The following is a 25913-nucleotide window of genomic DNA, read 5'->3' on the forward strand; positions in this document are numbered from 1 at the left end:
CCAGCATTATTTCTGTCACCAAGACCACATTTTCCAACTACTGGTGATTCTTCTTTGTTTCCAACTTTTGCATTCCAATCACCAGTGATAAGCAACACATCTTGATTGCATGTTTGGTCAATTTCAGACTGCAGAAGTTGATAAAAATCTTCAATTTCCTCATCTTTTACTTTGGTGGTTGGTGTGTAAACTGGAATAATAGTAGTATTAATAGGTTTTTCTTGTAGGCGTGTGGATATTATCCTATCACTGACAGCATTGTACTTCAGGACAGATCTTGACACATCCTTTGTGATGGTGAATGCCACACCATTCCTCTTCAATTTGTCATTCCCAGAGTAGTAGATCATGTGATTGTCTGATTCAAAATGCCCAAAACTGGTCCATTTCAGCTTACTAATGCCTAAGATATCAATCTTTGTGTGTTCCATTTCATTTTTGACAACTTCCAATTTTCCTAGATTCATACTTAGTACATTTCATGTTCTGATTATTAGTGGATGTTTGTAGCTGTTTCTCCTCAATTTGAGTTATGCCATGTCAGGAAATGGAGGTCCTGAAAGACTTACTTTATCCATATCATTAAGGTCGATTCTACTCTGATGAGGCAGCTCTTTCCCAGTCCTATTTTGAGTGTCTTCCAACCCACGGGGCTCATCTTCCTGCACTGTGTCGTACAATGTTTCCAAGCTATTCATGAAGTTGCCCAGTAATGTATTAGACAGTGTTTCTCTCCTATTCATAAGGTTTTCCCTGGCCAATTTTTGAGAAGTAGATCGCCTCCTCCTTCTTCCTTGTTTTAGTCTGTAAGGTGCATTGAAACCTGTGCACCATGTGCAACTCTGCTGATGTCAGGAACACCAGTGGCACAGCCTCAAGCCTCACAGCAATGTCCAAGCCACACAGGATGACAAACTGACAAGTTTGTCTCCCTTAGCTGTTGGAAACCTCTGCACACTCCCCTTACCTAATTCCTACCTTGAACCTACCACTTTGGGATCCCTGGACACCCCTGCTCCCTCTCTTTCCTGGTTCTATGAGGCTTGACGCCTAGCCTTGTCTCCCTTCCCTTTTTACCTGGATATCCTGCCACTCCATGAGCATGGGATGTTCTTCCATTTATGTAGATCTCTGATGGTTTCTTGAACTAGTCTTTATTTATTTATTTATAATTTATTGTGATTTGGGTGAAGATTTACAGAGCAAATTCACTTTCCATACAGCATTGAACTAGACTTTTACAGTTTTCTTTTTACAAGTCTTTTGTGTCCTTGTAAGATTTATTCCCAAGTATTTTAATTTTTTGGTAGCTATTGTATATGGTATTGATTTCATTATTTCTTTTTCAGCAGTCTCTTTGCTGGTGTAGAGGAATTCAACTGATTTTTGGATGTTGATCTTGTATTCTGCCATGATACTAAATCTCTCAATTAGTTCTAGTAGATTTTTGACTGAGTCTCTTGAGTTTTCTAGGTATAGGATCATATCATCACCAAATAGGGATAGTTTGACTTCTTCCTTACCAATTTGAATGCCTTTGATTTCCCTTTCTTGCCTTATTGCCCTGGCTAGGACTTCCAGTACAATGTTGAATAGAAGTGGTGATAGAGGGCATCCTTGTCTGGTTCCTGTTTGCAAGGGGAATGATTTCAGACTCTCTCCATTGAGTATAATGTTGGCTGTTGGTTTTGCATAGATGCCCTTTATTATGTTAAGGAAAGTCCCTTCTATTCCTATTTTGCTGAGAGTTTTGATTAGGAATAGGTGTTGGATTTTATTGAATGACTTTTCTGCATCAATTGATATGATCATGTGGTTCTTTTATTTATGTGGTGGATGATGTTGATTGTTTTTTTAATTTCGAACCATCCTTGCATACCTGATATGAAGCCCACTTGGTCATAATGAATTATTTTCTTGATATGTTGTTGGAGTCTGTTGGTTAGGATTTTGTTGAAGATTTTTGCATCTATATTCATGAGGGATATTTATCTGTAGTTTTCCTTTGACTGATGGCTTTGCCTGGTTTTGGTATCAAGGTTATTCTTGCTTCATAAAATGAATTAGGGAGGATTCCATTCTTTTGTATGTTTTGGAATAGTTTGAGTAGGATTGGTATCAGTTCTTCTCTGAATGTTTGGTAGAATTCTCCAGTGAAACCATCTGGGCCATGACTTTTTTTGTTTCTTAATTTTTTGATGAGCTGTTCAATTTCTTCTTTTGTTATGGATCTGTTCAACTTTTCCACATCAGTCTGTGTTAGTTTAGGTAAGTGGTGTGTTTCTAGAAACCTGTTCATTTCTTCCAGATTTTCAAATTTGTTGGAGTACAGTTCTTCATGTTGTTGTTATTTGCCATCGAGTCGCCCCCGACTCATAGCGACCCCTCCTTGGGTTTCCAAGGCAGTATCACTACAGAAGTAGGATTGCCCAACCTTCCTTCCGAGGAGTGGCTGGTGGGTCCTTCATAGTATCCTTTTTATTTCAGTTGGTTCTGTTGTGATGTCACCCATTTCATTTCTTATTTGTATTACTTGTATTCTCTCCCTCTTTTCCTTTGCTAAATTTGCCAGTAGTTTGTCAATTTTATTAATCTTTTCAAAAAACCAATTTCTAGACTTGTTGATTTTTTTCTTTTGGGACTTACCTTTAATACAGAATTTATGGACTGGTTATTTTGTGTGATTTGAGGAATTCTAGGAAAAAAACTCAATTTCTCCAAAATAACACCCTCACCTAACTGCCCCAAATGCCTAACACTTCTACCATAAGAAATTCTGTGTTTCTCCTGTGTGTATATTTCAAAGCAATCTGCTTATATTCTGTTTTTTTAATAATGAATTGCTTATTTAAAAGGAATTTTTTTTTCTTCACCCTTCTCTAAACATCTGTATTTAGAAGCAAATTTATCATTTTAAAGAGTTGTTAAAAGAGTAAATAACTTCTCTCCAATCTCCAAATTAGGCTTAAGAATATATTTTTTAAAATTTCCTTTTTAGTTAAATTATAAAAGTGATATATGCTTGTTATAATAAATTAAAATATTACAGAAATGCATAAAGAAAAAAATTAAGGCCCCCCTTCTTCCTTAAAAGGGACTCTGGTGGTGCAGTGCCGAAAGCATTTGACTGCTAACCAGAAGGTTGGCGGTTCAGACCTACCAGCCATTCTGTGGAAGGAAGACCAAGCAATCTACTTCTATGAAGATTTACCACCTCAGAAACCCAGTGGGGGTTGCTATGAGTCAGAGTCGAGTCGTTGGCAGTGGGTTTGGTTTTGGTTTTCTTATTCCTTAAATTCCTTCCCTGCACAACAAATTGGTAACTACTGGAGCTCTGGTAGTGTAGTGCCTAAGGCACTTGACTGCTAACCAGAAGTCTGACAGGACAAACCCACCAGCCACTCCTCAGAAGGAAGGTTGAGCAGTCTACTTCCATCGTGATACCACCTCGGAAACCTAAGGAGGGATCGCTATGAGTCAGGTCTGACTTGACGGCACACAACAACAACAACAACAAGATACACTTGGGTGTGTATCCTTTCAAAGGCATTTTGCTCTGTAATCATTTATCTACATATATAAGCTGTTGCTTTTATTTTTCACAAAAAAGATAAGTCTTCCATTTTACTTAAGCATTCGATGGGCATGAGGAGTCATCAAGCTTGTCCTGGAGGATCCAGTAAATAGGTTGTTGTTGTTATGTGCCGTCAAGTCGGCCCTGACTCATAGCGACCCCTCCTTGGGTTTCCGAGGCAGTATCACTACAGAAGTAGGATTGCCCAACTTTCCTTCCAAGAAATGGCTGGTGGGTGTGAACTGCCAGCCTTCTGGTTAGCAGTCAAGTGCCTTAGGCACTATGCTACCAGAGCTCCTAGTAGATAGGTTGTAGACCCAATTTGATTTCTGTTCTAAACCTGTGGCTTTGGCCAAATGACCTGCTCATTCCCAAGCTTAATAAACAAATGTTTACTGGAAGACTTTGGCTAATATCCCCAGGCTTTCAGCTTTGGATTCCTTCTTAGTCTTGTCCCTTCTCTCTTCCACTGCTGCCATTTCAGATCATTAAGGCGTACCTGGACTATTCACTGCATCGTCAACTGGTTGGCTGTCAATGTGTGTGGTTCAAATATGAACTCATGGCCATGGAGCATATCATCAATCTCCCCATCAAAGGCAAGGGCATCGAAATCGTGGCGTATATGGCTGAAACACTGAGCTACATCAAGTTCCTAATGGGTCATCTGGACTTGTCCATTGAGTTAGGTACGATCTGTCTGGGCAAGGAGGGACAAGTAATGAAGATACAAGAATGTCCTGACATACACTGGAATTGTTTTCTTCCCAGGCTCCCGAGCCCACAAGATGTGGGCATTGCTCCGGAATCCCAACAACCACTATGTGGTCCTCTGCAAACTTAGTAAATCTCTCCTCTTGAGATGCAGGTATATACATTAAGGCATTGCCCCAAATTAGGGGGATGGAGCCATATTAATTGAATGTTGTGGGCTTACTTTACCCCAGCCATGGGTTAAGAAAAGGAGAACAGTTTATAGTAAGATGATGTAAATGACCATCATCATCCTTTACCTTTGGGTATCACCACTCTCTTAAGAGAATTTTTTCTCATCATTTCTGATCTGGCTGCTCACTAAAGAGTGCAGAGTGAGTGTGCTCATCAGATAGAGACCAGAGGGGAACTAGACAGCCATCCTCACTGTGGGAATCAGGCCTCTTCCACTGACAGCTGGAGGCAAAGGGAAAGTTTCACAGGAATGCCAATGTCCAGAGAATACCAATGAGAACTAGAGGCAAAGACCAACTTGGCCCCACTCTAGTCACTCTTATATAGAGGTTCTATGAAAAAACAGTTTGAACAAAGAACTAATTTGAGATGTCCAGTTCAGTCCTAGGTAGGTGTGGGTTTGAAGTCTGTTTGAGGGTTCCATTCAGTCATGAATTACTGGGCAGGACCAAGACTAGACCAGGACTAAATTTCATCCTCTCTCCCACCCACCCCCAGTTCTCTCTAATGCTCCCCTATATTTATACTCTTGTTTGGGTCCTAGGAGAGAAGGCATTTCCTCAGGTCCTGGGAGAATGGTATCATTTGTTAGTGTCCCCATCCCCAAAGGGCTTAGTGTCACAAATGGGGTTTTGTGAGTCATAGTGCTTAAGCCAGGTTCTGGTGAGTGCCCTGAACAAGAACCCTTCCTGCCTGCCATCTTTGCAGGTGCCTCTGCTTGCACCACGTGAAAAACACTGAGATGAGCATGATAATCCCACCGCTTATTAATCCCATGACCTTTTCTTTTCCATAGATATAAGCAATTGATCCAGGTGCTGGGGTGGCTGTGGGATCTTTCTGTTGCAGAAGAGCACATCTTTAGCAAGGCATTTTTCTATTTTGCCTGCATGGATATCATGCTTTATTGTGGTAAGCTTGGCTTTGGGATTTTAAAGAAATTGGGGTATGAAACCTATGCTGGTGTGTACATTTTCTGAGCTGGGGCATTAAAACCACTGGGTTTAGAGGGACCGAGTAGTTGATCCTGCGGGCTTGGGACCATAGTCGCAGGGGACATCAAGTTCAATTGGCATAACATACTATACAAAACATTGTTCCACCTACTACTTTGGCGAGTAGCGACTGGGACCTTAAAAGCTAGGAAGCTGCCATCTAGATGCAACAACAGGTCTCTCCTCATCAAGAAGAAAGAAGAAAACCAAAATTAATGGAAACAATCAGTCCTAGCGACTGGTACACCATCCGATCTGCAACCTATACGACTATGAGGCCAGAAGAACTAGATGGTGCCCAGCTACCACTGCCATCCACTTGGAAGGGATGTAGGAGATCCTGCATAAAGAGGGAGAACAATGTGGAACAAAACTCAAAATCATTTGGAGGCAAAAAAAAAAAAAAAAGAAGGTGGGGACCAGGTTTGCTGGTCCAATGGAGCCTGGTGTAACCACTGAGACTATGGCCCCTAGCTGCCCTTCAGGTCTGGAATTGAACCCACAACTGTGGTTTCCAGCCAAACAAAGTACAGGCATGTGAGTTAAACATTTACCTCAAGTAGACACACGCCCTGGAGAGAACAATCATGGGAGAAGGAAGGGCTGCTTATGCACAGGGAGATAGCTCAGGGTGCAGAAGAGTATGAAGGGATGGACACTGGGAGGAGGTAACTATGGGGAGGAAGTGGGAGGGGAGCTGCTGCATTGTAAATGTTGGTCAATGACATGAGACAAAGTATATGTGAACTGCTGTATGAAAAGTGAATTTATTCTGTAAATCTTCACCCAAATCCTAAAAAAAAAAAAAGGTGGAAAAAAAAAAAAAAGAAATCATAGAAAAATAAAATACAATAATTAGTAAAAAAAATAAAAAAACCACTGGGTTTCTGGCTGGCAGGACTTACAGGACTTTAGCTACATAGCAGGTGGGAAAGATTGAAAGGGAGGAGTCAAGGAGGAGAATTAAGTCTGGAGGAACCTGTTGGGTATAAACTGTTAAGCTGCCTGAGCAATTTGCACATAAGTGATGTCGTTAGTTGCTGTCTAGTCCATTCCGATTCAAGGCAACCCCAAGTGTGCAGAGCAGAACTGCACTCCACAGAGTTTTCAAGGCAGAAGCAGATCAGCAGACCTTACTTCCAAAGCACCTCTGGGGGGGTTTGAACCACTAACTTTTTGGTTAGTAGCCCAGTGCTTAATAATTTGTGCCCCTCAGGTACTCCTACCTGAGTGATTGTGACGTTTTACTAGAGATGTTTAACTTTTAGCAGGATATGCTAAGAGACTTCATGCTTTGGAATGAAGATTGGATCTCTAATGGTGAGAGTTCCAGGCACTAGTGGCTGGTGGGAAAGGTGATATGGAAAACAAGTTTTTACTAGTAACCTTCAAGTTACACCAAGAAGGCAGCCCTTGCTTTCTCTTATTGTATACACTAAACCAGAGATGCCAATCTGGGGATTTTTTTCACTACACATGATTTTGAAAGGGGATGCACATAGCACTGCCAACAAGGGAAGAAAAGGCTACAGAGTGAGAGGGGATGAGAGGAAAGATGGAGAAGTCCCAGGATGCACTTAGCTGACTCCTTGAACTTGGGCTGTGATGGATGGATTGAAACTCCATACTTGCCTGGATTGTACTATGGAATTGTATGGTATATGCAAAATTCCACAAAAGCTGGACTCAATAAACACATGGCAGTAAAGCCAAACTGTTGCAACTCATGAGACCCTCTGGGTCATAATTTAATCAGAATGTAAGGTCTCTCCTCACAGTGGAAAATTGTACGGGGAGCTACTAGACCAGAAAGGTGACCACTCCCATCCGCCTGCAAAGCTCTCCTGTTTCTCTTTTTCAGGCTTTGTTTATAGGACATTTGAAGAATGTTTGCATTTCATACATGAAAATGAAGACAACAGAATCCTCAAGTTTCAAAGTAGCCTCTTGCTAGGACTTTACTCATGTGTAGCGATCTGGTAATAATCTGTTACGTATTCCTAAACTTTCAAAGTGAAAATGTTGAATCCTGAAGAGTTCTATGAAATGTAAAAAAAAAAAGTATTTATAATTTACATGTGGGACGGCTTAAAGGTGTCCGAGTATTTACCCTGAAAAGACATGTTAGGGATCTTCTAGTCATTGCCCTCAAGCAAGGCCAGAGAGTAATGCTGTCTCCATTGTATTCAATGGCACACAGATTTATTTCATATACATTATGTTGTGGAAGTACAGGAATAAATAAACAAAGATTACTTGCTTCTGAGGAGTGTTGGGGCTTGAGGGGTCCTAATAAATGCTACTACCTGCCCACCTACTCCCACCAAGGTCTAATCAGATTAAAAATATTGCTAATAAAGCTGATATTGGAGGATATGGTTCATATCTGCAGGCAAGTGGGCTTCCTAATATTGAACCCTAGGATTAGACTTATGCACTCAGCAGCAGGCATTTGTGGAAAACTTCCGATCACTTCCACAGAGGCAAGCTTCTTTCTACTACATGGCAGAGAAAAGAGCTCGCCAGGCTCACTCTGACCTCACTGGCTCTCAAGACCAAGAGAGGCAAGGGCTAAGCTACACATGCCCAATTCCTCTCCCAAAAGTCACCAACCAGCCCTATCACTCCTTATCAGAGGAGAGAGTAAGGGAAAGAACTAGACCTGGAGCTTTGCACCAAGGGTGCTTCCTCACATGGAAGGAAACCTCAGGGGTGAGGGAGAATCACTCCAGCTGTACCCTATTAACCCATTAAGTGTTTAACTCATTAAGCCCGTAGCTGTGGCCATCTCCCCCAGAGAAGGAGATCAACACTTTCCAGGAAAGCCATCTTCTAACCTCTTCCAGCTACCTACCCTGCTCCTCTGTGGACTCTGGGCAGTTTTCATTTTGCCTCTGAAGACTATGAAATAGGTCAGAACAGAACAGTAATTAAATTCTTTCCATGGCTATTCTCAAGGCTGAAAGTTATTCTCTCTTTTACTTCCCATCTCAAATTATATGTAGCCATGTTATCTAATATGGTCTATCAGAGATACTGTGATGAGATTAAATGAAAATATGAAGATATTCCTATAATAAAATGTCACATAATAGAGTTGGCTCAAATCCAAATGTAAATCCCATCTCATTATAAATTTCATTGGGAAAAATTAAAATCCAAAAATTTAGTTACCCTTGCCAATTAAAAGCCTTCCCCTCAAAATTAATGTTCAAAGTCAAATTAACTTGCCCATATGAGTTAAAGTTCAAGGAACTAAAGCCCCCAAATCATCTTTGCCAATTTCTTTTTCTACTCTTATCCTAGCTGGAGGGTTCCTTCAATAGCAGTGGCTTGGGTCAATGCTTCTCGAATTTTAGTGGGAGTAAGAATTACCTGGACAATTTGTCAACTCAGATTCCTATTCCCATCCCCACCTTCATTGTCTGTTTGAGTCAGTACATCTGGGTTGGGCCAGAGAATCTGCATTTCTAAAAAGCATCCAGTTAATGCTGGAGCTGCCAATCTGTGTACCATACATTAAGCAGCATTGGCCTATACTCACTCTCTTTGGAATTGGAGCAATTTCTTCAAGTCCTGGGAACTGATAGCTCCACGTCTCATATGCCTCACTTTTTAAAGAGTCCAAAGAATTAAAGAAAACCTAAGATTATCAAAGTCCAAGATCTCAAACTCATCAACTTTAGAAAATAAACCAGTGACCAGAGAAAAAAGATTATATTCCCAGAAAGACTCTGGCAGAAACTTAATGGTATTTCAAAGAAAGTGGGTGATTTCAGATTAATCATGATGCTTGTCAGACTTTATCAATGCCAGACTCTACCGCCTATGAACGTGAATGCAAATGAGTAATCTTGATATTCTGAATTTACCATATCTGAGGGAGAAAGCATCATATAATTATTGTCTCTTCTCTCAAGGGAGGGGCAATTTTGAGACATTCTGCAACTTGGATCTTAAGGAGCTACTTACTTATACTCTGTTTAACAAATCTATTAAACCTCTGAGTTTCCATTTCTAGGACTAAGTTAAGGATAGGCTCTGTATAATGATGTAACCTCTACAAACTCTTCCTGTAAGCTTGCTTAGTCCTATGTGGCAGTGCTGGTGCCTTTTTGTTGTTGTTTGTTTTCTTTTCTTTTTGCTGTTGTCATAGAGCTTCAGATATTGGCCATATTCTCCAATATGAACTCTACCCTATTCCTTCCAATCCTCCACATAACTATGGAGGTAGTTTAAAAGTTGAGAGTACATATTATCCGGCTAGGAAAAAAACAAACAAACAAACTTGGATTTGGATCCCTTGTGCCACAGCTAATAAACTTGGACTAAGTACTGCTGCTTTAAACCTGATTTTCCTCATCTGAAAAATGAGGGTGACACATCTGTGTCACATGATTGCTGTGAGGAATGCATTAGATGATTAGTGAATGTGTATAAAACACATTGCTTAGTGCCTGGCCCTTAATAAGTGCTCAATAAATGGTGGCTATTATTACTTGGAGCTCCGGTGGGGTAGTGCCTAAGGTATTTGACTACTAACTACAAGGTTGGCAGTTCAAGCCCTCAAGCCCACCAACTGCTTCGGGGAAGGAAGATGGGGCACTCTAATTTCATAAAGATTTACCACCTCAGAGACCCAGTTGGGGTTGCTATGAGCTAGAATTGACTTGATTGCAGTGAGTTTTGTTTGGGTTTTTTATTATTATTTGGGTGCTCCCACAGATTCTATCTTCCTATGCTCCATATTAACTAATTTTCTTCCTTTTTAGAGAGAATTGGGGAGGGGGTGAGGGTAGGCATGTGACAGGCCCAGGTACTAGAAAGTCTCCAGAGAGACCCATTTCAGAAAATCAGCCCATTTTAAGAGTAATACAGATTTTTTCCCCCTGATGCTTTTGTGGTGTTACAGGTATGCTAGACTTCAAGAATGGGACAATTTTAAAATATTTTCCAATAAAGCTAAAACCCTAGCGCTGAGAAAAACGCTGAACGGTCTTTACTGCGAAGCAATCAGTAGGTACCTGGAGGGGCAAGTTCTCCACCTTCAAAAGCAAATTGAGGAACTAGCTAAGAATGCCCAAGACAATGGAGTTGAGCTACTCAAGGTGAGGCCTTTCTCTGGTTTCTAGTATAAATCACTCCTTCAGTGGATTTCTATCTACCTCCGGTTCTCATTTTTTTTTCTGATTACACAATTTATACATGTTTATAATAGAATTTTTGAAGGCAGCTCCCTAAAAAATTAGAAGAATAAAAATTGCCCATATTCTTACTACCAGAGGTAACTATTTTTTTATTATTATTTTTTTTATTGTGATTTGGGTGTAAGTTTACAGAGTAAATTCATTTCCCATACAGCAGTTCACACACAGTTTGTTTCATGACATTGACTACAATTCCCCATAGTGCAACAGCTCTCTTCCCACTTCCTCCCGGTAGTTACACAGGTAACCACTTTTTATATGTTAAGATGTCACCTTTCAGGTTTCTCTCTGTCCCTCCTGTTCTCATTGTGTGTATGTGGGCATGCATACGAACACATTTGTGTGTGTGTGTGACACATATGCAGGCATGTGGATGCTTCACAAACACAACATAATACTACATGTGTTTTTGTAATTTGCTACCAAATAAAATGTATTATAGATAGGTTCCTGTCATTAAACTGTCTTCTACATCACTATTTAAAAGGCAGCAGCATAGTATTGTTTCCTTATGGATATACTATTAGATTATGTAGTCAAACTCTATTCTTGGAAAGAGCTTTTGTGCAGTTTGTTTTTAGTGCTATTGCTATGGTAAACATCCTGGCAGATAAATATTTGCACAAAGTCCTGATAATTTTCTTTTTGAATTTTAAATATTTACCTGATACAGCTAGAATTACAGGTGATCCTTACTTTCTTTTTGTGCTTTTTATTCCCCCTAAATTTTCAACAGTTAACTTCTATTGCTGTGATAATCCGAAGGAAATGCATTTTTTAAAAAAAGTTTTTTAAAATTTGCTGAAGGGGATTGACAAACCCTCTCTTATCAGATTCCTGGCTTGGGTGGACTGGGGAGGGGGGTTACTCCTCCTGACGTTTATAATCTTATCTCTGCTACTGTATTACTTCCCATGTCCATCTCTGAAATATGTTTTCTTTCGTGGTTGCTTATATCCTTGAAATGTTCCTAAATCATCTGTGGAGAAAATAACTTTGCATTCCAGGACCACTTTCTGATTCGAATATACTTTTCTTCCCCCACCCCCCACCTTTGGAAAAACAGAGCTTGGAGTGTCTGGTGGCTAAACATACCACTGGCCCTGTCTTCCACCCGAGGCTTTACCACCTGATGGCCTATGTCTGTATACTCATGGGAGATGGGGAAAACTGTGACCTCTTCCTGAACACAGCCCTACAACTCTCTGAAACGCATAAGAACATGCTGGAAAAATGCTGGCTGAGCATGAGCAGAGTATGTATTGGTAGCTAGCAAGCTGGACTGGAGGACACTCACTCTTCCAAGGAAGCTTCAGAAACCTACTACCTGGTTAGGTTTTTTCACCAGGCATGGAAGGTCATCATAGTCATTCTGGACTCTCCTTGAAAGGGGTGACATGTTCATAATTCCCTTTGGGTTATGAAATCTTCCCCTCTTCCAAATTCCTGCCTTCTCTTGTGGTCATTACTTTCCACTTTAAAAAAATATATATTTGTTTGCATGTCTTTTCTCTCCTCAAGAATATGAACTCATAGAAGGCAAAAAGCATATTTAGTGCCTAGCACAGTGGATTTATACTCAATATTTGTTGAATAAAGGAGCTTTGTGGCATAGTGAATAAGGTATCTGGCTGCTGACCAGAAGATCAGCAGTTCAAAGCCACCAGCCACTCCATGGAAAAAAGATAGGGCGACCAACTTCTGTAAAGATTTACAGCCTTGTAAACCCAATGAGGGTAGCTATGAGTTGAAATTGACTCAATGGCGGTGAATTTGACTTTTTTTTTGGTGGCATAGTGATTAAAACACTCATCTGCTAACCAAAAGGTTGGTGGTTTGAACTCACCAGCCACTCTGCAGGAAAAAGATGTGGCAGTCTGATTTCTGAAAAGATTTACAGCCTTAGAAACCCTATGGGGCAGTTCTACTCTGTCCTAGAGGGTTGCTATGAATTAGAATTGACTCGATGGCATGACTTTGGTTTGGTTTTATTTGTTGAATAAGTGAATGAATGTACAAGCCTAAGTGTGTATTTAAAGACATATGTCAGTACCCTAATTTGGGGAGCAAAATTCATTATCTGCCTGTGGGTTTACATGGTTGTAAAAGCTCACAGACGTTTTAGCATATGTGATATTGGACTAGTCTTGATCACATGAGTCCAGGACTGCTAATGTGTTGTTCTCTTTCTCTCTTCTTAGGAATGGTGGTACTTGAGCTCTGAGGCCACAGAAGACCAATGGCTGCAAATAATTTCGAATTTTCCCTCATGGGAAAAAGTTGTATCAGGCAAGGTGAACATGCAGGACATTCATAAAAACAAATTCCTAATGAGAGTTAATATCTTGGATAACCCTTTCTAACACTAAGAAAGAGAACAAACATTTCAGCAAAATCATTGTTCTCTTGTGATCATCCATTACTAACTTTTCTCTGTCGCCAGCACTCTTCTGGTTCCTACACACTCTCTTCTATTCCACACACAGAACCAGATATGCTGGTTTCTTCTCTTTTGGGAGGATCAGAAAGGGTCAGCCATGTTGTGTTTTACTTTCTCCTCATGTTACACAAATTGCCTTTATCTTTCCTGTTGTTTTAGCGTGACCTGTTTGTTCTAGCCCATGGAAACTTGTTTCATATGGAAAAATGTTAATGCCAGTATGGTACATGTTACAACAGATACATTTCTAGTTAATGTATTAAACTAAACATGTTTAGTTTTTAAATGTCCAGTTGTGAAATGTTTCACATGTACCACAGAACTATGAACAGCAAATTTCGTCATGGTCTAGACACTAGCCATGAGTGAAACACTGTGTTTGACACAGTACAGTAGTGTCTACTGCAGCTTCCAAAGTCGAGGTGATGTCCTTGTTTCTCCAACCACATGCATCAAATATCTCTGGGAATCATATATTTTTTTTTTTTTTGAAGTTGAAATAATTAGTCATTTTGATGTGGGTACTGTAAGGTCGCAGTAAGGAGAAGAGGATGCACAAAAGTGGAATTAAAGAGAAGTTTTTATTCTGCCCTCCCAGGAGAGGTTTACGGGTCCCCGAGAGGGGCCAGAGAAGTCGCGCTGCCCCTGTGAAAGAAAGGGTTTTTTATAGTGATTTTCTTCCTGGTTCTTAGAGGACCAGAGTGAGAGCAGGGTATGTGTTACAGGGACCAATAAGGTTAAAGTACCCTATTAGCATGGGGGTAGGAAGCAGAGTTGAAGCACTTCATTAACATAGTGGGCAGGAAATGGTTGGGGGCTTTTGTGAGTAAGAGTTAGGTGCTGGAGTCTTTCGTAAGCAAGGGTTACGTGCTGGGGTTTGGTATGGGCTCTGGTCAGGCGCCTCCTTGCTTGACCAGTTCTTATAATTCCCTCCGGCTCAATCATTCACCCGCCTGGCCAGCCATGTTTCTGCCTAACAGGTACCTCTTACATGCCTAAAGTTTATATATTTTGTATATTTTAGAAAGTAATAGCATTTATCTTCATTTCCCAGAGGGAAAGGCAAGGCTGTGTATTTTCCCTCTTGACAGCATAATTGATTTCCACAGTTAGAACAGTCCCACATGACACCACAACATTAACCACAGAGGTTCACCTGGTAGCCTAGCATGTGGGAGGAGCACCTGCATGTAGGAAACACATGCATTAGGTTCTAACATTAGCTCTGCCACAAGCATACTTAATCCTGGAGGCCCATCATGTCACCTCCCTGTTTCACTGCGTGGTATAAGATAATGAAGATGAAAGAGCATTGAAAATGGCAAAATGCCACACAAGAAAAACAAATTAGTATTATTATACAGATGACTGATTTTAAAAATAAACACATCATTATAAACTTCAAGCAAGTATCATCCCTTTCAAAATTGTCACCCTAGAAGCTACATACTTATCCCCTGGAGCTACATTGAAATTCCTTACTTCTCAATTGCCTTCATCATTTTGTCATCATCTGTCTTATCCATTCACTTATTAACTCATTCAACTAACATTTCCTGACTAATTATCATGTACCAAGCACTGATAAAGCACTGGACACAGATACAAAGACATGAAAGACATGAACCTTAACGGATCTAGCAAGTTCATGGGTCCGATAGAGGAAAAAGACACAAAGTAAACCTCACTTAATCCATTCCATTGTAATTTTAATAGAGGTATGTACAGAGCAAAGAGAATATGGTGGAAAGAGTAGCATGAATAAAACCCATACATCCCAGAACACCTGGCTGAACTGCCTCTGAAACATGCTGTTTTGATTACTGTCCTATCCAATGCCTTAATCATAACAATTCCTTATATTTGTCCAAAGCTACAAAGAGTTTTGGGGCCCACCCTTCTCCCTGTAACCCTGAAAGGTGAGAATGGCAGGTGCAGTGCCTTGCCTGAGGGCATCTGGCTAGTATGTGGTGAACTGTACCCCAAACCCAGAAATCTCCCCTTGTCCAAGTGCATCCTACTCCACTTTGCTGCCTCTCAGTCTGGGCTTCTGCAAACCATCAGGAAATCTCACCTCTTCTGTCTTAAATAGAAGGATGGAATAAGCATGTGGGCAGGAAGGAATACTATCTTAGGCTGGGTTCTCTAGAGAAGAAAACCAGTGAAGCTTTATATATACATATACATACATACATATATATAAAGAGAGAAAGAGGGAGAGAGAGAGAGGGAAGTTTATCTCAGGGAAATAAATGGCTGACAGAGTTGCAGAGGATGGCAAGTCTCAAGCTCATGGGTTAAACATCAAGCTGGAGGCTCTTCCTGACTCATGCAGCTGCAGGGGCTGAGGAACCCAAGATGAGTAGGCGTTATAGCAGGCTGCTGATTTCCGCAGAAGACACATCCAAGAAAGGCAGGTAAGATGGCAGATTGTTGGCTCACAAGTGTGAGCAACAATCCCAAGATCAGTCAACATAGCAGGCCACTGGTTCATCTCCAAGAACTGGAGACAATGATGTGCCAGATGCAGCATCCAGATCCAGCCGAAAGCCAGAGAGTGGTCCCAGGTCACACACACATATATCAGAAGCAGGCCACAGCCCTGAGGAAACCCCCTTTCAACGTCGCATAATAGAGGTGATTACATTAGATCAGATCTCAGCATGGGGGATTACTATATCACAACTGCTTAAACCACTTAGAATCATGTTCCAGCTAAGTTGACACCCAACCTTAACTATCACAAATACCTAAGTCAGGATTATGGAAGGTTGAGTGGGAGTTGTATTCCGAGTAGAAGAAATAGAATGAGAAGGCAAGAGGATGAAAAAGAGCAAGACATGTTTAGAAAACTAATAGTTCAACACAGGCTACATGTAAGGGTCTGTTATTAATAAGAACGTGACCATGATAGACCAGATAAAGAAACTGGATGTCAAGAAAAGAATTTTGAAGTTAAGGTATGTCTGAAGCATCCAAGTGGAGACAGGTAACAATAGTTGGCTTTGAGTCTGGAGAGATTTGGCCAAGACTGGGTCATCAGCTATGCAATGAGAATGGTTGAGATTATACAGGTTAGTAGTGTACAGAGTTGGCAAAGCAAAGGGATGAGGATTGCTCTGTAGGAGACACCACAGCAACTAAACAGAGGGAGTCTCTGTTCTGGAGAAGACCAGTTAAGAGTGTGATATGGTAAAAACCAAGGGAAAAGAGTTCAAAGAAGAGGGAAGTGAAAAGTGTCAAGAACTATAAAGTGATCAGTGAAAGAAAATGTGCCACTTACTAAGCTATTGTTTCTCAGCTTCAAACCGCCCCTTTCTTCAGCTGTGATGCAGGGGCTGAGGCTCTGCAAAGCCCATTTCTGCTTCGCCAGCTGCTCCCTGTCAGGCTCTGCCAATAAGAGGCACTAACCAAAAAAATAAATAAAATAACCCAAACTCACTACCATAAAGTTGATTCCAACTCATAGTGACCCCCAACAGGTTTCCAAGGCTGTAAATCTATACAGAAGTAGGGTGGGTTTAAACTGATGACCTTTTGGTTAGTAACCAAGTACCTTAGCCACTATGCCACAAGAGCTCCTTAATAAGAGGCACTAGACAGAGAGAATCTATGTCCTGTTTCTGTTTTTGCTTCCTGCTTGCTCAGCTGCTATTCAAAAGGTCAGCGGTTGGAACCAACTAGAGGCTCCACAAGATAAAAACCTAGTGATCTGCTTCTCTAAAGATATAGCCTAGAAAACCCCAAGGGGCAGTTCTACTCTGTCCTATATGGTCACTATGAGTCAGAATTGACTTGATGGCACACAACAACCTAACAGCCTCACTGTGGCAGTGTTTGTCCACCTGGCAGCACTGATTTACTCCAATAACAGCGGTTGATTCCAGTTTGCTCTTTTTCCAACACTCAGCAAGTGCCTTCTCCTTAGAGGTCTGGGTTCGGCCCCATTGGGCTCCTCTCGAAGCGGTGAGTTTTAATAATTCCAATCTCTGCACTTTGTTCCCCAGCCCTAAGGTGGTAGCTGCTTCCTGCAGTTGCTGCTTCCACAATACCTTGTTTTGCCTTTTGGTTCTTCAATACCGAATTAACAATTCTTTATATTTTCTCCATTAAAATAATTGAAGTTCCTGTCTCCTGACTGGACCCATACTAGTAAGAAATAATAGAAAAGTGTCAGTTGGATTTGAGAATAAGGAAGTCACTGGTGTATCTTTAGTAATAAACGTTTCAATGCAATAAATGGGAAAGCAATATGAGTGTAATGGACTGAGGAATAAACTATTGTTGTTGCTAGGTGCCCTCTAGTTGGCTCTGACTCATAGCAACCTTATGTATAACAGAACAAAACGTTGTCCAGGCCTGCACCATCCTCACAATTGTTGCTGTGTTTGAGCCCATTGTTGTAACTACTGCATCTCATTCCTCTGACCCTCTGCTTTACCAAGCAGGAAGTCCTTCTCCCAGGATTGGTCCCCTCCAACACAAAGTCTCTCCACCCTCGCTTCTAAGGAGAATTTTGGCTGTACTGCCAACAGAATTCCTGTTTTGGTTTGATCCTCCAAGATAGATTTGCTCTTTTGGCAGTCCACGGGTATCTTCAACATTCTTTGCGAACACCACAATTTGAATGCCTCAGTTCTTCTTTGGTCTTCCTCTTGTATTCTCCAGCTGTTGCATGCATATAAGGCAGTTGTTATGTGCCATCAGCTGAAAACACCATGGCTTGGGTCAGGCACGTCTCAGTCATCATAGGGACACCTTTGCTTTTTAAGATTTTCAGGGCTTCCATGCAAATTATCAGCATCCAAGGAGATGAAATCCTCCAGGAAAAATCCAGGGTGCCCAGCCATCCTGTAAACAATCATCCTCCAGGACTTCAAAAGCCTTTTTCATTTTATTTTTATTGGCTTCTAACAAGCAAAACCAAAAATTGGGCAAAGCTGGAAGAGGTAGACAGAAAGAGGGTGGGTCATTACTGAAAGTGCAGGATGTAATTCCCCAAGGGTTGATGAATGAAAGCGGGGACAGTGCAAATGGTGGGGAAAGGCGAAGCTGCAATTTAAAATTTTTGCACACACACAGCCACCCCCTACCCCGCTCCACCTCACCAGGCCCAGCCCATCTCACCAGGCCCAGCCTGCCCTGCCAGGCCCCGCCCCGCTCCTGAGTCTAGAGGAGCCTGCTTTAGGTATTAACGGAGCCTGAACTTGGTTTTCTGTCCTGATTATGCTACGAACCAGTTATGTGACCTTTGCAAATTCTTTATCAGTTTCCTCATCTGTAAAATAAGATTTTCCTCTCTGTGAGACTATGATTCTGTGTCCTCACTGCCGTCGAGTTGGATCCGACTCACCCCTCCTTGGGTTTCCCAGGCATTATCAATAAGGAAGTAGATTACCCAACCGTCCTTCCAAGGAGTGGCTGGTGGTTCAAATCCTGGTTAGTAGTCATGCGCCTTAGGCACTACACTACCAGGGCAAATTCTGTGTTTTAGGAACAAGAATTGATGTAGGTATAGCTTCTCTCTGGTCAGCAGAGGGCAACACTCGTTCTTTGCTGAGGCAGCAGTCCAAGGAACCGTTTCTGGTTAAACTCTCCCAGCTTTGCTCTGCAAACCCACAGACTCAGCACTTACCACTTAACCCACTTTAGTTTCCACAGAAGCTCCTCTTGTTACCTACAGGAAGCTTCCAGTATAACCTTCTCAGTCGCATCGCTTAAGAAAGTATATTCTGGCTAGAATTCCCTTTTTTAGGAGAAGGCAAATATAACTTTAGGAAGAGACAGGAATGGAAAAGTGAGGGACTGTCATTTCCATTTTTTAACATGAGCCTTTGAACTCTCCCCCTCTAGCAACACTTAGAGGGCAGAGGCTGTGTCATTAATTTCCTGTCTCCAGCACTAACCACAGTGCCTGGACACTTAGAAAATGCTCAGAAAGTGTTTGAGAATTAAGGAATGCATTAAACAACATTTTCATTTGATCATTTCATGTTAACTCTCATAGGGACTCTTAGAAATGGGAACTTACTATTTATTGAATAGGAGCTCTGGTAGCATAGTGCCTAAGGCACTTTACTGCTAACCAGAGGGCTGGTGGTTCAAACCCACCAGCCACTCCTCGGAAGGAAGGTTGGGCAATCTACTTCTGTAGTGATAGACTGCCTTGGAAACCCAAGGGGGGGTCACTATGAGTTGGGTCCAACTCGAAGGCACATAACAACAACAACAATTTATTGAATGAGTAAACTATATAAACCTTCTTGAAGATTAATAAAAATCACTTCATTATTAATACAATTTTAATAGCCACATGTGGTTAGAAGATACTATAATAGACAGTATAAGTCTGTACATATCCACATTAACCTGAAAATAATCAAACAGAACTACTGAAGGTTTAACTAGGACATTTCTATGGCAGAAAATAACCAGCTTGGATCAAAGGAGAGTTATTAATATACAGGAGAAACCGCAAAAGGCTCGAGAGGCTAAACATCTTATCAAAACATCTTTATCCAAGTAATGTGATTTCAGCAGGGCTGCAAACTGGTACATTCTCTGCTGAGAATTTGCATTTCCACCCCAGAGACACTGGTTCAGAAACTACGTGTTAACAAGATCCCCAGGTGATTCTCGCATTTTCACCTCAAATATACGGAATCAGAATCTGTAGTTTAACAAGACCCTCAGGTGATTCTTGAAGACCCCCGGCTGATTCTTATGCATTTAGAATCACCTGGGGGATCTTGTGAAAATGTAGATTCTGATTCATTATATCTGGGGTGGAAATGCAAATTCTCAGCAAGAGATTGAATCAGAATAAACCAGTTTGAAGTCTTGGATTTCAGGACCCCAAATTAACATTTTATAGCAGATTAGAAGTTAGTCTAACACACAGGTAATACATTGATGAAGCTGTTTATATTTCTCTACCTTCCTTCATATTTCTTGGCCGCTACATAAAGAGACTACATTTTCCAATCATTTTAATTCATGGCTATGTTGCGCCCAGATCTTGAATCCCCAAAAAACACCAAGGAGCCGATTCCACTGCAAAAGCATTGTTGTTGTTGTTGTTATGTGCCGTCGAGTCAGCCCTGACTCATAGTAGTGACCCCTCCTTGGGTTTCCGAGGCAGTATCACTACGGAAGTAGGATTGCCCAACCTTCCTTCCGAGGAGTGGCTGGTGGGTTTGAACCGCCAGCCTTCTGGTGAGCAGGCAAGTGTCTTAGCCACTATGCTACCAGAGCTCCCCTGCAAAAGCATAGGGGTTGTTTATTCAAGCTCGAACTCGGACCCTCAACCGTCACTGACGCAGCGGTTCAGGATTGAGAGCCCCGAACTCAGGGGTAACAGGGTTTTTATTGGGGTTACAGCAGAATGGGGAAGTTTCAATCAGAAAATTACAGGATTGGTTGACATTTTTCAAGTTGCTAGTTGTTCCTACTTGATTGGCTCTGTCTTGGGGCCGAAGCTGCAAACTGCCATTTCTAACTATTTTAGGTAAGGTATTTTCTTGCTATTTACTGATTGGTTGTTGCTAGGGAGTATGCTAGGGAGTATCGATGAGGTGGGGGTAGTCAGGACTCCTAGTGGTTTTTCCAGTAACTAAAGCACTAAAGCATGATGTAAATGCTAAGGCATTTGCAAAATGGCTACATACTTAAAGATGGTTACATACAGGGTGGTTATATGGAAACATGGTCTCACAGGCTACTGTTAGGGAGTCATCATTAGGTGGTGCCAAAGCTAATGTACTCAGCTGATAATCAAAAGGTTGCCAGTTTGAGTCCACCCAGAGGCCCCTCAAAGAAAGCCCTGGGATCTACTTCCAAAAAATCAGCCATTGAAAACCAAATGGAGTACAGTTCTACTCTGACACCCGTGAGGTCGCCATTAACTCAATGGCTACTGGTTTACTGATGGGGAGGAAGGGACACAGAGGGTGTGAGTGGAAGAGTTAATATCTAAAACCTTGAAATGAATTTAAATAGACATAAAATTTACATTAGGAACTAAAATCTTTAATTCTTAGGGTATTTTTTAGTTAGAAAAGATATGGAAGAAGGCCAATTTCCAGCCAAGCACTAGCTCTCCTAAATTTACTTCATTTCTCTCCCTTGGGCTTTTTTTTCCCTCTTACTCAATCTCAACTAGTCAACATTAAATTATTAGCTCAACATCCTCTCTGAGAGCCTGGCGTATGTTTAGGTCCGAGTCTGCACTCTGCACCATACGATCGCCTTGCCAGGATCAATGTTGCTTCATATTCGTTTAACCTTTGCTGAGCTCAGTCAGCCTCCTTTGCTAAAACACACTTGGAGTGTGGCCTTCTGCTGGCTCCCAGTAACTGTTTCAAGGATATTTTACATTCTTTGGGACCAAGATCCTTGAGCAAGCTTTTCAGAAATATCCCACACTGCCAGAGGAACTTCCTTCAGGAATGACTAACAAGTAAAAGACTAGGGCTTTCCTCAGAAACATCCAGACACATTATAAACAAACCATTTGGGGTTTTGCTGAGCCAGCAAGGACAGGATTTTCCAAAATGTTCCACATCCCTGTGGGCCTACTGAGCGTTCTATGAGATCCCCTACAAAATAAATTTTAAGTTTATGCTTCTTTACACCCAGAGGATAATTGTACTCAGAATGCCTCAAGAGAAGGGCCATTTCCTTTAGTAGAGGATGTAACTAACAACCTCAACCTGGCAGGAAGGAAGCCAGGAAATAACTACCCCAACTTCACCCTCCTTCTGCCTCCCTCCTATTGGCCATAAGCCCTTGGAGGCCAGGCAGCCAGTGACCCCAGTGGTGCTGATCATAACCCCCAGCCTCCTGGTAAATGAAGTATGGTGGGGAAGAGTGGAGAAAATTATAAAGAATAAATTTGTTAAAATGTGTGAAAAAAAAAAAAAAAAACACAACAAAAAGCCCTCACTGCCATTAAGTTGATTGATAGCAACCTCTTTGGATTTCTGAGGTGGCAAATCTTTACAGAAGTAGATTGCCCAGTCTTCCTTCTGTGGAGTGACAGGTGGGTTTGAAGTGCTGACCTTCTGGTTAGCAGTCAAATGCCTTAGGCACTACACTGCCAGAGAAGCATTAGAAATGCCTGTCACCTTATAAACACTCAATACATCTTTGCTATTAACAACAACAACAAAAAGCTTATGTTTCTTTAATTGAAATTAACTTTGCAATTAAAAGAATACACGTAGTCCCTGGGTTAAGAACATCCTCGTACCCATAGTTATGAACTAATCGCACTGCCCTGTTAGGCAGAAACATGGCTGGCCAGGAAAGTGAATGATTAAGCCGGAGGGAATTATAAGAATGGCCAGATTTCGTCTCACTTATTTTGGTCATGTTGTCAGAAGGGCCCATTCCCTGGAGAAGGATATTATGCTTGGTAAAGTAGAGGGTCATTGAAAAAGGGGAAGACCTTCAAGGAGATGGATTGATGCAGTGGCTGTAAGGATGGGCTCTGGTATAGCAAGGATTGTGAGAATGGCGCACCACAGGGCAGTGTTTCGTTCTGTTGTACATAGGGTAGCTAAGAGACAGAGCCAACTTGATGGCACCTAACAACAACAAAAATAAACTATGGTTTATAACAAATGTGTGCTACTTTGCAACACACATCAAAACATTTTTATTACTGAATTATTATGCTAAAGATGTTTCAGTGTATCTGTGTTTCTTTAATGCTTTTTATGCATAGAAAGATACACTATATACTAAGACATTTTCCTAACTGATGTTACATAACTGTTCCATCTTACATAAAAATTTGACTTATTTAGACAAATTTAGAAATGGAACTCATTGGTAATCCAGGGACTGCCTGTAACTCTATTCAAAGCCAGACAAAGAATGAAGAATGTGGTTTAGATTCAAAATTATGTCCCCTTGGAGTCTGTGTCAGAGGATGGGAAAGCTCAGGCCTTAAGGAAGCTGTCCTTCAGCTTTGGTCTTCCAGTAACCCCCACACCCAGCAGAACAGTGATTACAGATACCTGAAAGTAGTTACTTGCCCTGAAGAGGAAAGTAACCACAAGTGTGTCAGCCAATGGAACTGAGAGTAGGGGTCTCAAGCAAATGTAATGTTAAACCTGCCAGACTTCCTCTCCCCAGATGTGGGGAGATTAATAAAAACACCAGTCCTTTCTTGTATTCGGTAACACTAAAGACCAGGTCCCCAAAGTGCCACAACAAAGAAATTTAGGGACGATGAAATCCAAAAGCCTGAGCCAAGCAGAGGCAATGGTTTTAGCATTCCCTTTGCAGGAGGAAACAGCAGCTTGAAGCAGCAGCTCCCCTGGGTCTCCTTTAAGCTTGAAAGCTTTGAGCTTCCTTCCTTCTAAACACAGCCAGGTCTCTGGTCGGTTATTGAGCTCCCTCCTCCTTTTCACCCCCAACTGTTTTCCTCACAGTGGAAGACTTAGGCTTGAGGGCAGAGGTTCTGCTGCCAGGTCCTGAGGGACATGAGAATGGAGGTGAGCATTCGTACTGCTGGCAGAGCATAGTGGCCCCAACATCACCCTGACGTTAGATCCCATTCCCAAAGAGCCAAGAAAACTTGTTTGAGCAGGTGCTGCTTTTCCACAGCCATAAATTATCTGCATTTGGCTTTTTTTCTTCTTTAATAACTCATACAAATGACTGATAATTACAGTACTAGCTGTAATCATAAGGAGCTCTGGTAGTGTAGTGGTTAAGGCATTTGGCTGCTGGCAAAAAGGCTGGTGGTTTGAACCTATCAGCCACTCTGTGGAAGAAACATGAGGCGGTCTGCTTCTGTAAAAATATACAGCCTTGAAAACCCAATGAGGGTCACTATGACTCATAACTGACTCAGTGGCAGTGAGTTTGGTTTTTTTTGTTTGTTTGTTTGAGTTGTAATAGTAGACAAAAACAAAACAACTGGAGACAATCTAAAACCCCAGAAATTCAACAATGGTTGAAACTATTATGGTGTAACTACACAAGAGCAATGCTGTCAGTGGTGACAACAAATGGCCAGTACTTTACTACTGACATGGAAGCTTCTGGCACAATGCTAAGGGGAAACGCCAAACTGAAGAGCACCTTGACCCTGTTCTGGTTTTTAAAACAGACAAAACATATTCATTAGAGCCTTGTTTGGGTCCTGATTTGAAGAAACCATTTGTAAAATGCCACTGCTGAGATGAGAATTTTGAGTATGAAATGGGTGTCAGATGAAACCAAAAAACTGTTAATTTTTGTTCAACATGACAATGACATTATGGTTATATAAGAAGATGTACATATTTTTATAAAAGGCCCACTGAAGTATGACATAATTTCTGAAGTTTGTTTTAAAATAATCCAGAAAAATGAAAAAAGGGATGGTTGAAGTAATTATGGAAGATGGGTATGTTGAAGCTAGTTTTTACTGTTCTACTTTGTTTGAAATGTTTTATGGCAGAATTTTAATATACAGGGAAAAGGTAAGGGAACTCACTGAAATGTAGATCCTCAGCTCCTACCACCACCTCGACTATTGCCATAAATGTCACTTTCCTCCTCTGTATGCCAACCCCCCCCCCCAATTTCCTGAGGTAGCTGAGAGGATGAAAAGTACATGCTACACAAATTTGGTTAGCATCAGATCACTGACAGGGGCCAGAGGGAGCTAACAGCTCTACAGGGGTAAGAGAAAAATGTATCTGAGGTTTCCTCTTAAATACAGGCCAGTTCACTCAGGTTGAAGCCACCCTCAGTACTAATGGGTGCATATTTGGTCAGCATATTCCTGGTGCAGCTTGGAAATGAGAGCCTCAGGAGAAGGAGGAAGCCCCCAATACTTAGTTCTAACTTGGGAGGAACTATAGCTGCAATGAAACCAATGAAAAGTTTCCATTAATGCTGCCCTTGTAGGGTTGAAGAAAAGATCTCTGTTCTTTTTGCCACATCACTAATGATGGATGCAGTTCTTCACATGTAAGCTTGGTGCACTCCCACTTGCATCAGTTGTACCTCTCTACCCCTTTCTCTCCTACTCAAAAAAATATAAAGTAGGCTAAGTCAGGAGCTTATCGTGAATCCATGGTAACTTATAAAATTAATAAATCACTGGAAAACATGGAGGCTTTATTTGTAACACATTATTTATGGCATAGCTCTCACCAGAGTGTGTAATCATTTGTGTGCCAAAGTGAGGTTAAGATCTTGGGCATGTATGTGCCTTTACCACCTCCTACTCCACCACCCCTCCTCAGGTCACTCCAATCCACCTCCTGGAAAACAAGGAGAAAACTGTGTTTCAGGCACAGGGCACATTTATTTGAATAAGGAAGAAGTTAGGTTCTTCCCTTTGGTGACAGAAGACATAGGGTGTAGTGGTTAAGGGCAAGGTTTTAGATCAAACAGCCTCAGCCCAGGCCTGTCTCTTTATCCATGCCTTACTAGCTAAGTGATCTTAGGCAGCTTATACAACCTAAGCCCAAAATGTGTCTCCACAAATAGGTTTAAGAATAGTATTTAACTGAGAGTATGAACTCATAATGTTACATAGAGTAAGAAATGCAGAGTGCCTGGCACACAGAAAGTAGACAATGACTGCTAGTTATCACTATTATCTAACTCCCTGTCTCCCCAGCTCTGTACAAGGTTCTTGAGGAGCTCTGTCTCATTCATCTTGCACCTTAGTGCCTGGCACAGGGTAGATTCTCAATGTAGATCTGAATGAGTAAATTCATCCGACCAGTCAACATTTACTG

The 25913-nt window shown here is 41.4% G+C and overlaps 1 protein-coding gene across 1 annotated transcript in view; it reads left to right on the forward strand.

Annotated features, from left to right (window-relative positions):
• ADCY10 (adenylate cyclase 10) overlaps positions 1-13087 on the forward strand; it is a 113955-nt gene extending 100868 nt beyond the window's left edge. The window contains exons 26-32 of the mRNA XM_007937730.1: positions 4059-4263; positions 4346-4442; positions 5319-5434; positions 7379-7496; positions 10430-10625; positions 11791-11979; positions 12926-13087. Of these exons, the coding sequence (XP_007935921.1) occupies positions 4059-4263; positions 4346-4442; positions 5319-5434; positions 7379-7496; positions 10430-10625; positions 11791-11979; positions 12926-13087 (1083 nt within the window). The remainder of the gene's footprint in view (positions 1-4058; positions 4264-4345; positions 4443-5318; positions 5435-7378; positions 7497-10429; positions 10626-11790; positions 11980-12925) is intronic.
• The last annotated feature ends 12826 nt before the right edge of the window (positions 13088-25913 follow it).

The sequence above is a fragment of the Orycteropus afer genome, unplaced genomic scaffold (genome assembly GCF_000298275.1).
Source record: "Orycteropus afer afer isolate SDZICR_OR568_19922 unplaced genomic scaffold, OryAfe1.0 scaffold00044, whole genome shotgun sequence".
Taxonomy (NCBI): domain Eukaryota; kingdom Metazoa; phylum Chordata; class Mammalia; order Tubulidentata; family Orycteropodidae; genus Orycteropus; species Orycteropus afer.